The sequence below is a fragment of the Micropterus dolomieu genome, linkage group LG20 (assembly GCF_021292245.1).
Source record: "Micropterus dolomieu isolate WLL.071019.BEF.003 ecotype Adirondacks linkage group LG20, ASM2129224v1, whole genome shotgun sequence".
Classification (NCBI taxonomy): Eukaryota; Metazoa; Chordata; class Actinopteri; order Centrarchiformes; family Centrarchidae; genus Micropterus; species Micropterus dolomieu.
Genome location: NC_060169.1, coordinates 13,365,477 through 13,377,796, shown reverse-complemented (window position 1 = coordinate 13,377,796; position 12,320 = coordinate 13,365,477). Strand labels below are relative to the sequence as shown.

Genomic DNA, 12,320 nt, shown 5'->3' with positions numbered 1-12,320 from the left:
GAAGCACACAGCCAGGATAACCAAGGAGTGGCTCTGTAAGAAGCATATCAAGGTTCTGGCGTGGCCTAGCCAGTCTCCAGACCTAAACCCAATAGAGAATCTTTGGAGGGAGCTCAAACTCCGTGTTTCTCAGTGACAGCCCAGAAACCTGACTGATCTAGAGAAGATCTGTGTGGAGGAGTGGGCCAAAATCCCTCCTGCAGTGTGTGCAAACCTGGTGAAAAACTACAGGAAACGTTTGACCTCTGTAATTGCAAACAAAGGCTACTGTACCAAATATTAACATTGATTTTCTCAGGTGTTCAAATACTTATTTGCAGCTGTATCATACAAATAAATAGTTAAAAAGTCACACACACGTATATAAATTTGGACCGCTTGATTGTGTCCACTGTTGGTATAGCACAACAGGTAAAGCACATCCTCAGTACCGCTGTTGACAATGACATACATGTAAATCCTGCTTAAGTGGTGCAAAGTGTTCAATTGCTCAAAACTATCCGTGGCACTTACTGAAGGTATTTCAACAATTATATCATGAAGTGTGATTTTTCTTCTGATCAGAAAGCACTTTAATATGCTAACATGTGCCTGTGCCCTCACCTTTCCATGCATAAGCAATGTCGGCATCATCAGCACACACATTTGCTGTTTTGAAAATTGGACATGTTACAAAAGTGTCGACGTAATCAAATGATCAGATGAGCCTCAAAAGTAACACCATCTAAGCACATAGGGAAAGATCTTTGTTTGATCAATATCGTTTGCAAATTTAAGAATTAAAGGATCCTGGTCTTTTGTACATAAAGGCTTATAGCAATCCTGTGTAAATAATTGGTACTTTAGAAGAACAGCAAACCATATCTAATTTATTCACTTCTGATCCAGGCCAAAGGATATATAAATAAATGAGAAAAGCACATGAGGCAAGATTTAAGTGGGGAACTGCCACATATGCACTTTGTCTTTATTTTTGTTTTTGAAGAAAATTAAATGACTTAGTTCTGGCAGCATTTAGAAGCTCCCCCTTATGTGTGCAACAACATCAGAAATAGCATTATGAACACTAATCAAAGTGAAAGTAATGAGGTACACAAAAAGTAATGCCGATACAGCTGGTTACATCCAAACATTCCTGCCCAACCCACTCTGTGTTTTTGCCAGTATCAGACAATTCCATACCAAAGAAGCAAATGAGCAGTCTTCTATTGTTTCAGTTTGCAAATGTGAGGTACGTTGTATCACAACAAATGTTACAAATAATTGTGTTTGGCTAGAGATGCTGAATAGAATCTGTTTATATACACAAGTGTATCTGTGTGTGGCTGCCTGTGTGGACAAACACAAAACTATCTGTGAAATACATTTAGACAGCTTCTTTCGTCTTTGTCTGACATTGTAATTACCGTTCAAACTAGCCAGGCTAATTACCTCCCCGTTAAGAAAAATAATCAGGTTTGTACACAAATCAAGACTAGCCACAGATGTCACAGCCTGAAAACCAAAACAATAATCAAGTCTATTGGGCATGGTTATTATGTTTTCTATTAAATCAAAACTGACATTAAGATTTAAAATGATCAATTATTCTATCATTTAGTTTTACAAAGATTACTGTATAAATCCCTAAATTATTCATTATATTCTGTCAATCAATTTTTCTGCTGAATTTGTAACAAATTCTGACCCCTATTCCCACTTTTTTTTTTTTTTACTGTCTTTCCCACAATGTTTACTTCATTAGTTACACTGGACGGAAATTAGGTGAAAATGTTCTGTGAAACTTGAAGCTTTAAACGCAAAAGTCTTGGAATCAAAATAATCACTTAGAGAGGAACCTGAAGCAGCCTAAATAATTACCTCCAGCAGGTAATTGTTGTGCATGTTTCTGACCAAACTGTCAGAAACAGACTCCATGCTGGTGGCATGAGGGCCTGACGTCCTCTAGTGGGATCTGTGCTCACAGCCCAGCTTCATCCAGCTCAATTGTAATTTGCCATTAAACACCACAATTGGCAGGTCTGCCATTGGCGCCCCGTTTTCTTCACAGATGAGTAGGTTCACATTGAGCACATGCAACAGACGTGAAAGAGTCTGGAGACGCCGTGGTGCAACTTCATCCAGCATGAATGGTTTGACTATGGAAGCATATCCCTGGAGTGCTGCACAGACCTCCATGTATTAGCCAACAGTACCCAGACTGTGTGAGGTACCGGGATGAAATCCTTAGAGCTATTGTCAGACCTTTCGCTGGTACTGTGGGCCGTGGGTTCCTCCTTGTGCAGGACAATGCCTTATGTGGCCAGAGTGTGTAGGCAGTTACTGGATGATGAAAGCATTATTATATATTCCCCAGACATGAATCCAATTGAGAACCTCAGGGACGTTATGTATTGGTGCATCCGCCACCGCCAAGATCTGGTCTGGGAGGAGATTCACCAGGCAACCATCCGCCGTCTCATCAGGAGCATGCCCAGACGTTGTTGGGAGCGCATTAAAGATCGTGGGGGCCAAACACACTACTGAGTTCCATTATGAGTTTCTGTGATGAAAGTTACACAAGTATCAGCCTGTGATTTCAGGTTTGTTTTTTTTTAAAACTTTTTTTGGTAGGATTTTGAATCCTTCGGTTGTTTAAGAATGGTCAACACACCGACCATTAATGCAGATTTCAAGTGCAGTCACTTGCTGTCTCAAAAACAAAAATAAAAAAAATAACCTGGCTATACAGCACTGAATGAGCTATGGTAGTTTTTTAAAATTCTTTTTCTCCATGCCCTTTGCCAGCCAGCAGCCATATCTTTTCCTTTACTCCTCCGCCGCATTTCTGCTTTATTGTGATGCTAAACAGTGAGTTTTGACATTCAGAGGGGCCCTGCCAAAGGACAGGCCAGTGGATGCAGTACAGAAGAAAAGGCCTTAATGGGTTCAACTGGAATGGAAAGCATCTGCTAGTCTCCACAGGCTGGAGGAGAGGGAAATGTCAAGTATGGTTATTATAGAGCAGGTAGCAGCTCTAGGAATTTTTCACCTGACTGAAAAACTGTCTCAGACAATGCACATGCACAAGCTACATCTCCACACATTAACACTCTTACTGAGGCAGTGAATGAACCCATTCATACACAGATGCATGTGTGCAAAATGTTACTGATGTACCCATCCTTTTAACACTCTGATGGCATAGTTTTCTCTTGCCCACTTGTAAAATATCCTCACTAACAAAACTAGATTTAAGGTAAAACTGCCATCTCCTGAATGGCGAGTATTTCTTTACAGGACCACTTGAGCTTGTTCGTTAATTTGTACCATAAAAAGGATGCTAATCAAAGCCAGTGCCAGACTAATGCAGCTCTTAACGCAGAGGCCAGAGACACATACATGGCCTTGTAACTCAAGGCTGCTGTGTCTGCAGGGGGAATATGTGTGTGCGTGAACGTGCTGAAGTGATGAGGCTGTATACAGTCTAATGTGGGAGTGAGTGAGTTTATGAGCATACATGGCTGGAATGATAGCAGATCAGCAAAGCCTAAATCTCACTCTCTAGGGAGAATCCAGCATCAAACAGACCCTGCTGCCTGAGGGCTGGCCTTCCCGCTCTGTCAGCGTGGAAACTTCTGTCGCTGCACTTAGAGCTTGTGGATCAGCGAGGAGACACACATTGTGGCAGGCTGAGTGGCAGCAGAAATAACCAGCCAGAGAGAGACACAGAGATGAGACAGGAAGAATGTGGTCGCTTTATCGCCACAGACTAAAGTGGTCCTGGGAATCATCAACAACAGGATCCTTGGTGTTTGTTCATATTTCTGTAAGAGTATGATGCACTAGAGAATGATACCTGGATACGGGGCTCTTTACAGATAAGTTATTGCAAGAAGGTGAGTAGAATTTTGAACCACACATTATCCCCTTTCATCACTTCTACCTAAATTCTACTCTAACTCCAAGTCTGGCCAGCTTAGCGGCAACCATAGCAACACATGTAAACATGGATGTGCTTCTTTCTGCCAAGGCCCATGGAGTGACCACTCGCAAATGTTGAAGTCTGAAGCACAAAGCCAGACTGCCTACTGAAAAGATATACATAACATATGAATAACGTAAATTGTGACAGGTTGGAAGCATTATTGTTAGATGAGTGTGGGGAAATGTTGCTATAGTACTTATGTTCCTTTACGAAAGGAATTACAAAAGAGACAGAACTCAAGCACCTCCCTTTGTGTGGGGTATAGATATAAGTGGAGATAGTACTCATTTTCCTCCCATAACAACAGAAGTTCATATAATCATCTCCCTAGCTTTTTCCCTACTGACGGCTATGTGATATGGCTGCTGGCATTGGTAAATGTGGGAGGATCAGGAATGTGTGTGGCTTGGCGATAAGGCTGCTGTAAAATTTAATTAGCACAAAGGCATGGTGAGAATGACTTCATTTCTCACTGCATTATTAACTAGAGTACTATGTAAGAGCATAGTCTCAATCAATGCACATAACAGGTTCATGAGTGAAAGGAATGGAGAAAGGGAGAGACAAAGAAAGTGTGGGAGAGAGTGAGAGAGAAAACAATGACACATTATTGATACAAAAGTCAAATAAAAACTGAACGTCTATCTAAACTAAATCCCTGATTAATATTGAAACATTTTGCCCATTGTCTTTTCTCCCTTTGTCCCTTACATGTAAGGTGCATATCAAGGCAGTATGCATGTGAAAAGAAAACACAGGAGGATCTCAGAAGCTGGCTGAATAGCAATCCTACATTAGCAGCTTCACCTACTGTTTGGGGCCTGAGCTGGTGTGAATGAGCTGATTAGGGTCCTTCGATCGACATGCTGAACACCACTTCCTATTTCATGATCCACAGCCTTTATTGCAGCCCAGCTTCCTCATAATCCAGCTAAAAGGGGATATCTGAGGAGCCTGATCGGCTTAGGACTTGGCTAAATAACGTGGGGTGTACGGCAGAGCGACATGGAGCAGAGTCCAGAGGTGTTCGTTATCGTCTGTTTTCTATTTAGGACTGAGTGGGCACAGTTGAGCTCGGTGAGTGTGTGTCCACTCTACTCTCATCTATTACCCTGACCTCTGTAACCAGTCAAGTGAACATATGGCACACTATTTTGCTTTCTCATCTTCTTTGGACTGGGCATGGATTAAAGAGATTACAGTTTTGTGAATAAGGATATTTGCTGGAGGTGCTTTAAGCTTGCCCTCTTAGCATAGACTAATACAGTCATTATTAGTTTTAACACAACTCGATGCATGTGTGCATCAAAATTCAACACGTTTCACTGAAAAAGGCCTCTGAATCTTCAGGAGGCAGGAGCTCTATGGCAATAACACCGTAGTGGGAGCCATTAAAATAAATTTTTCGTGTATGTCACACAATGAGTATAGAGCATCATGGTCACACTGAGTGAGATGCCACATGGACAATAATCTATAACCAAAGGTTTTCAGACAGAAACATATTTCATGTCACTGTCTGTATTCCACATAGTGCATGTGGTGTTTTTGCAATTAAATTCCATTTAGGATACTGCTTCCGGTGCCTGGAAGTCACTGGTTCAATCTACAGGCCAGTAGAATAAATCTTGGACAATTAATCACCATCTCCTAGAGACAGATCAGGCTGTATTGTACTGGGCAGCTTTCGTGTGAGTGAGTGTAACTGTGTAAGCATGCAGCAGGGCATTCTAGGAGAAGAGCACTCTGAGCAAAAATTAAAAACAAAAACCTTTCTTGCATTGCTCTCTACATCCCTCAATTACTATTCCACAATGCTCACTGCACAGGCTGGACCTAATTACACTAGTCACTTTGTTAAGGTGCCCTCTTGCTCCATCTGTTCAATGCATGTGTGAACAGGCTCAAACATGCACGCACGCACGCACGCACGCACGCACGCACCTCACAGCACTTCAGACAGACAGACAAAGGCAGGTCAAGGTACACTTTCCCACCTGGATATGCCTTTGTCTACAAGAACAGCTGAACATCTAAACCACCAATCAAGTGTGGCGGTAAGAGAGACACTGTGACTCAAAGTGGCCAGATGATTGCAGACATGAATACAGAGAGCAGTACACCTGTTTAACTCTCAGACACAGCTAATGCCCTGACCCAGGAGCGGCCTTTGACCTTCTGCCTGCACATCATTAAAAACACAGGGTTTAAGCTGACAATTTCTATGCATGTATGGATGAGGGTGTACAAAGTGGGAGGAGTGAACACTTGGTGTTCAAGAACAGAAGCTCTTTGGCAATAATCTGTCACTTTAATGAAAAAAAGCACGGGCAGTATGTGATGTGTGGGTGATATATTATGACCAAATGCAGATAAATCAGCAACTTTTACAGTTACACTTTTGAAACAGTGACATGTAGCATCAATTCAAATAAATCTTGCAAGGAGAACGTCTGAGCTGCTGTTTTTGTTTTTGGGCCCGCTGAAATGATTTATTAACCCCTTCTTTTTCTGCTTATGTCATGTCTGGGGGAAAAGCAGCAAGGCATGGGAAGAGATAAAGCAGAGACAAAAAGTAAAGAGTAGACTGAGGAACTTGAGGAAGGATGGGAAGCGTTCTCTCATAATTGACATTGATATGAAGAGACAAATGTGAAAGAGGAATGAAAAAGCACACACGCAATCTGCATGATACAATTGCCTGCAGTGGGATCCACATATCACAAGGCCCAACCAAAATGGCAAGCATCTAACAACTGATTCTACTGTGGCTGTTTGCAAGGGGCCGACTGATTGGCTCCCTCTTATTGCAACGTTGCAGGGTGTGCGCCTTTGGAGCGCGTGGCCATTCGAAACACATGCCCGTTCAGAGCAGGCCAATTGTTTGGCCTCCGGAAGAGCTGCTCGTGCTGTTGTCGGTAACCACGGTATGGCTGCTTGCGGCATTCTCAAGAAACACTCATACCATTCAAACTCGACACGGCACTCCATTGGGTCCTCAGCAATACACCCGCCCAGTGTGAAGTCGAAGGACAGACATACAGAGATTTCTTCCTACATAGTTGGATGATTTTCTGCAGCACTACCTTTGAGAGACATCGTGGGTTGAGTCTCAAATTAAGCCTATTAGTCATCTCCTGCTGCCATTCTCACCTCTACCCAAGCCATTTAAAGTGCCCTGCATGAACCAAGGATTCGACATTATATACAGAAACATAAATTCAGCAAAAAGGGTCATAAAGTTAACTCTGCAAATACATAGCATCTCCAATAACTAGAGGCTTGCTTTTAGGGTGAAAACCATAACGCTTTCAAGTGCAAGTACGGAAAAATAACTCCATTTGATGAAGGGGTTCACCAACTTTGTGAAGTGAGCTTTATATCAATTTCAAGCTCTAGTTCAGAGTTATATCACAGATGATAATTGTTAAGTCGGGTTTCACTTAAGACATCAGAAGTAATTGCTCCTAAAGACAGAGACATTTACTTTTTAATAGATCCTGTTCCTCCCCACACTCTCTCCATAGTGGATCATTCCTTGACAAGGGCATTATAGCATGCACATAATACACCTCTGGCTTGTGCTATCTTACACTTTTGGGGGCTCCTGCGCTCTGTCAAACACAAACTGTCAATTAAAAAAATAAAAGTGTGGCTATGTGATTCCGCTCAACATACATGCACACGCCAGCTTGGGAGGCAGTGAGGCTATGATGAGGGCTTGCAAAGAAGACTGAAATGACCAGAAAGTTCCTGGAGAGATGTTTTCAAAAGGACATAGTTAGAAAGCTGCGGATGCTTTAGAGATTCAATTTGCAGATTTGAGTCTCTTACACCTTTATGGCTAACCACCATCGATCCGTCATTCTGTAGAGCCCAATCCCATTCAGAGTGCTGAGGAGCCCCGGAGCCCTGCAGCCTTATCCTAACCCAGGCCACAGCCACCACAAAGCCTGCTTACCTTCATCCCCTGAAGTCTGCAGGTCTGTCTGTGTACTTTTATGTGTATGTGTGTATTTGTGCTGAGGGAGACTGAGCTAAACACCTTAGTTGCTGGCTCATGTAAAAGTGTGCTGAGCCAATTTAGGGGTATAGGGAGGAGAGGAGAGACAGGGGAGGCTGAGACAAATGCAGGGAACCCAGGCCAGGACCCTAACTCAAAGAAAAGGGTACAAAAAGAGGGAGCAGGAAGTAAGAGGGGTAGGGGGGAAAAAAAAGAAGGAAAGGGAACAATGTGGGCCCCTTGATGTGCAACAGAGGAGTAGACCTGCAAGGAATCTTTTAAACCTATTTTCTATTGCGTGTTCCCCATCACAAGACTTTGATGAGGCGCTAGAGAAGTTGGATAATAGCTACAGTGCTTCGAAGACATTATCTTAGTACTCCAGCGTGTCATCAAAGTCTTGTAATGGGGAACACAATATTTTGGCCATCTGATTTGTTTCTGCAGACAACAGACTGGTGCACTTGAGTCTCCCTCTGTGCGAAAGCTTAATGGCGCCATGTTCCGACTGACCATTCAAATCTCTCCCCTTCACCACTAATTACAGTATCTTCTGGCCCAGATGTTTCCGTTTTAATTCTCTTTGCTGCTCCACTAGACGGTAGCAACACCCCTGAGATCAATTATTAAAGGGTGTTTAAAACTGTGGGAAAAGGAGGTGGTTGGGTGGAGTGAAAGTGAAAGCAGCTGTTTAAGTGCTTGTGCCGCAGACTAAACTTCATCACCACCCAACTAAACAGAGAGCATCCTGCGGGTTTCACTCACTCCAGTGACTAAATCCAGGGCAATTAAGGCCTGGATCTCCATGGGAGAGAAGGAGACGGGAAATGGGAATGAAGGGGTGAGGCAGGAGAAGTGGAAAGACTCCATACCAATAACAGGCAATTATGTTTGGGGAGGGCCATTGCCAGGCGATGAGAGTATAGAAGAAGACAGCGGGGATATGGGATGGTAGGGAAATGAGGAGGAGTGTTATTTAGGAGGCAGATGGCAGAGAGGGGAAAATTAAGATGAATGGGCACTGAGAGGGCTGAGTTGGTGCTGGGGCTGGCCAGAGAAAAGTAATTAGCTGTGCTCGCTCTGGGAGGCTGGCAGTGAGTATGATGCCTACAGTGACAGGCTAAAGCCTTGATTATTATTAGTCAACAAGGCTATGCCTGAAGCTGCCAGCAGGGGGCAACTGGACCAGCGACCTTCCAGGACCTTCTTACCTGTACAACACACTATGGGGTCTTTTCACAACATGGACACAGAGCAGCAGCTCTTTTATGCACTCACTGTAATTTCTCTTCTAGTCTAATCCCCTGCTAATACAACATAGCCCTGGCCTGTTCACTCTTATGTTAACCAACTCTCTCTCACACACACACACACAGACAAATGAGTCTGCGTCCAATTTATTTCTCCCACATTATTCCTTAGTTTCACCCTTACCAACTGGCTCTATCTTTCTTCCTCACACCATTTCTCTCCATTTCTTATGTTACAGCCACCTCTATCTGTCTCTTTCCTCCCACCCTGTATATCTGCCTCCCCCTCGTCCCTTTCCAATCTAATTTCAGATAAGTCGTAGCAGAACAACAGAGCAGGGCCCTTTATCATTGCCATCAATGATGTGGGTGGATTGAGCGTGAATAATTTTATTCATGTGTGTCTGTACCCAGCCCACTAGGATTCCAATTACAAGTAATAAGAGGTAATAGGGTTACGGCGTAATTTTTTAAGTGCTTCAGTTATGACTGTAGAAAGCCTTTGTCAAGAGAAGAAAGCTGTTGTTTATTTTAGCAACAGCTAAAATAACGAACAATATCTGTTCACAACTATGAATAATATAGGGCAATTTAATTTAGTATAATTAATACCCCATCTGATCTTCACTCCCAGGAAGTCATACCATTGCCCTTTTTACGTTAAAATATTAACACTGAGTTTCTAAATGATAACACTGAACACTTGACACTACAAGTGGCTTAGATCCAATTTCTAACAACATTTATTCTGTGTGTTAGATATTGGTGCCTCAGCACTCTTCAAAAAGGTACAGTACATAGGTCAGCAGTGAGAAGTTCAAAACAAAAAAAATATGTTATTCTCGCCACAATATTCTAGGACACTTGACTGGTATATTGATGTGAATAGACTGCTGCCTTTACATACAGATTAAAAAAATATGAAAGCTGATGATCCCAACTGCATAGAGTTAAAGTCAAAATGCTGGAGTTACAGAACAATTTAGGAAACTTAACAAACTGAGCGGCCAGAACAGCCTACATACTGCTTTCAAAGAATCTCAACCCTGCTTCTCTCACAGTCTGCACATTGCACTGCCTCAAACTGTTTTGCACTGGCCTTTCACACTTTCAGAAGGCACACACACAAGGTCACAAAGAGGGAAAGGGACAAATGAAAAGGTCACTGGACGCACAAAAAGGCAGAACATATGAACTGTCAAGAGGAATTCGCATTACATGCAAGAAATGTTTGAGACTGGTTTCCAGCAGCAGATAAAATACAGAGCTGAGCATGCATGAGGCTTTAGCTTTGAGGGTTTTTTATGTTTTGCTTTACCATGGTTAACAGGCCTGAGAACCTGGCGGAAGGAGCTGGGGCTGATCGTCTGCTGCTGGTTTTCTGTAAGGAGGGCAGTGGACAAATAATGCCAACACATACAGTACTAAGAGGGATCAACATGATCACGAGGAGGCATTCACAAGATGAAGAAGGGCTGTGAAGTTCATTAACAAGTAGTACTATTTAAGAAAACATCTGGCAATTGCCCCTAAAGTTGAATAGGCAATGTATCAAAAAAAGTTTTGTTCTGTTTTTTGATTTTGGACTGCTAGAGGGAAAAAAATGGGTTTAAGTTGCCTTTTACTGAGATCCAATCATCAAATAGTTCTAGTAATTTTGTCAGGCTGAGGATTCTCTGGCATTGAGCTGCTAGCAAGCATGTGTGCAAACAACAAACTGGTGTATTTTGCAAGTGACTGAGAATGAGAGAATTTGGATCCAAGGCATGAGAACCAGCAGATTCATTCAACTTACTCAGCTTTTAAAAACAAAACAAGAAAAACATGTACCCAGCTGACAGGTTAGGACCAGAATTGTGTCATTCCCAGTTTTCAGACACTTCACTTCAAGTTTTATGTGTGCACCTTTGTTTGGGTATAAATGCAGGATATGAGACTCACCTCTGGGTCTTGGTGCTCGCTTCCTGCGGTCTCTGAATGCAGCTCCTGACTGTAGAGCTTCCAGCAAACTATCCATCACACCTGTCTCATCATTCTCTGAAAAACCCAAGAAGAAAACGAATGAGGGGGTGTTAGCAGACAGAGTAGAGGTAAAGAAACAAATTCAGATAAAGTGCAGTTTCTTTTAGTGGTAAGGTTTGCACAAGGATTTAAACTATTTGGAACTTACAATGGCAGGCCACTATATAAACACTTAATCTTGAACAAGCACCTACGATAACATATGTACTATAGGCACTATATAGTCAAGTGCCCAATATATGATGGGGCTAGTTTCAAGCGAATCCAGTACTGCAAAAATCATCAGGTTGTGCAAGTGTGCACAATGATAAATGCAACCTAGTGAGATTTAGTCATCCATTGCATTGTAGTAGACAAAATGCAAAAGGGTAGTAACTAGCAATGGAGTCCCCTATACAGGGACATAGAGTCCACTGTCAAGCTGGAATGGAACACTAAAGCAACATGGTGTTTGACCGTATTTATTATAGAATACTTGAGTCAAAATATCAAGTCCTTGCTTTGTAGAAGCGAAGGAACCAACAGAATTCAGTTATATGGTAGAAAGGGTAAGGCGTTACTGATATGACATGTAAATCATGGCCTGTGTTGGTACAGCTGAAAACCTGGCCCTGACACCTGTGACAGAATGATGTACCTGGCTAGTGATTTGCAGTGAAAACAGCCTCCAGTGGAAGGGAAGAAAAACAGATAGCAGGTATATGAGAATGTTCACACACTGTCAATACAAAGTTTAGACTGTGGTCATGCAAATGTGTGTGCGTGGGTGTTCTCTTTTCAACACCGCTTCCGTGTTTGCAATAACATTTGAAGTCTTTGTCAACCACCATCCAGATGGGAAGGGCTGTTTGCCACTGAACTCACTTGCAGAGGTACATTTCCACTACTGACGCACTGGCATTAAACGCTGAACTCCACAATGCAACCACAGTGGTAGTTTTATTACATTTGATTGCTGGATATCATTTGCATGTTGTCTATGTAGTGGAATCAACCAGCCTCTCACCTCAAGAGGGAGGTGAGGTCAGATAATGCCAAAAGGTGTGTGTGTGTGTGTGGGGGGGGGGGGGGGGTTTCC

At 42.6% G+C, this 12,320-nt stretch overlaps 1 protein-coding gene across 1 annotated transcript in view; it reads right to left on the bottom strand.

Annotated features, from left to right (window-relative positions):
- LOC123959293 (protein diaphanous homolog 3-like) overlaps positions 1–12,320 on the bottom strand; it is a 119,952-nt gene that overhangs the window by 46,732 nt on the left and 60,900 nt on the right. Inside the window, exons 12-13 of the mRNA XM_046033245.1 lie at positions 11,162–11,257; positions 10,539–10,601 (exon numbers count right to left, since the gene is read on the bottom strand). Of these exons, the coding sequence (XP_045889201.1) occupies positions 10,539–10,601; positions 11,162–11,257 (159 nt within the window). The remainder of the gene's footprint in view (positions 1–10,538; positions 10,602–11,161; positions 11,258–12,320) is intronic.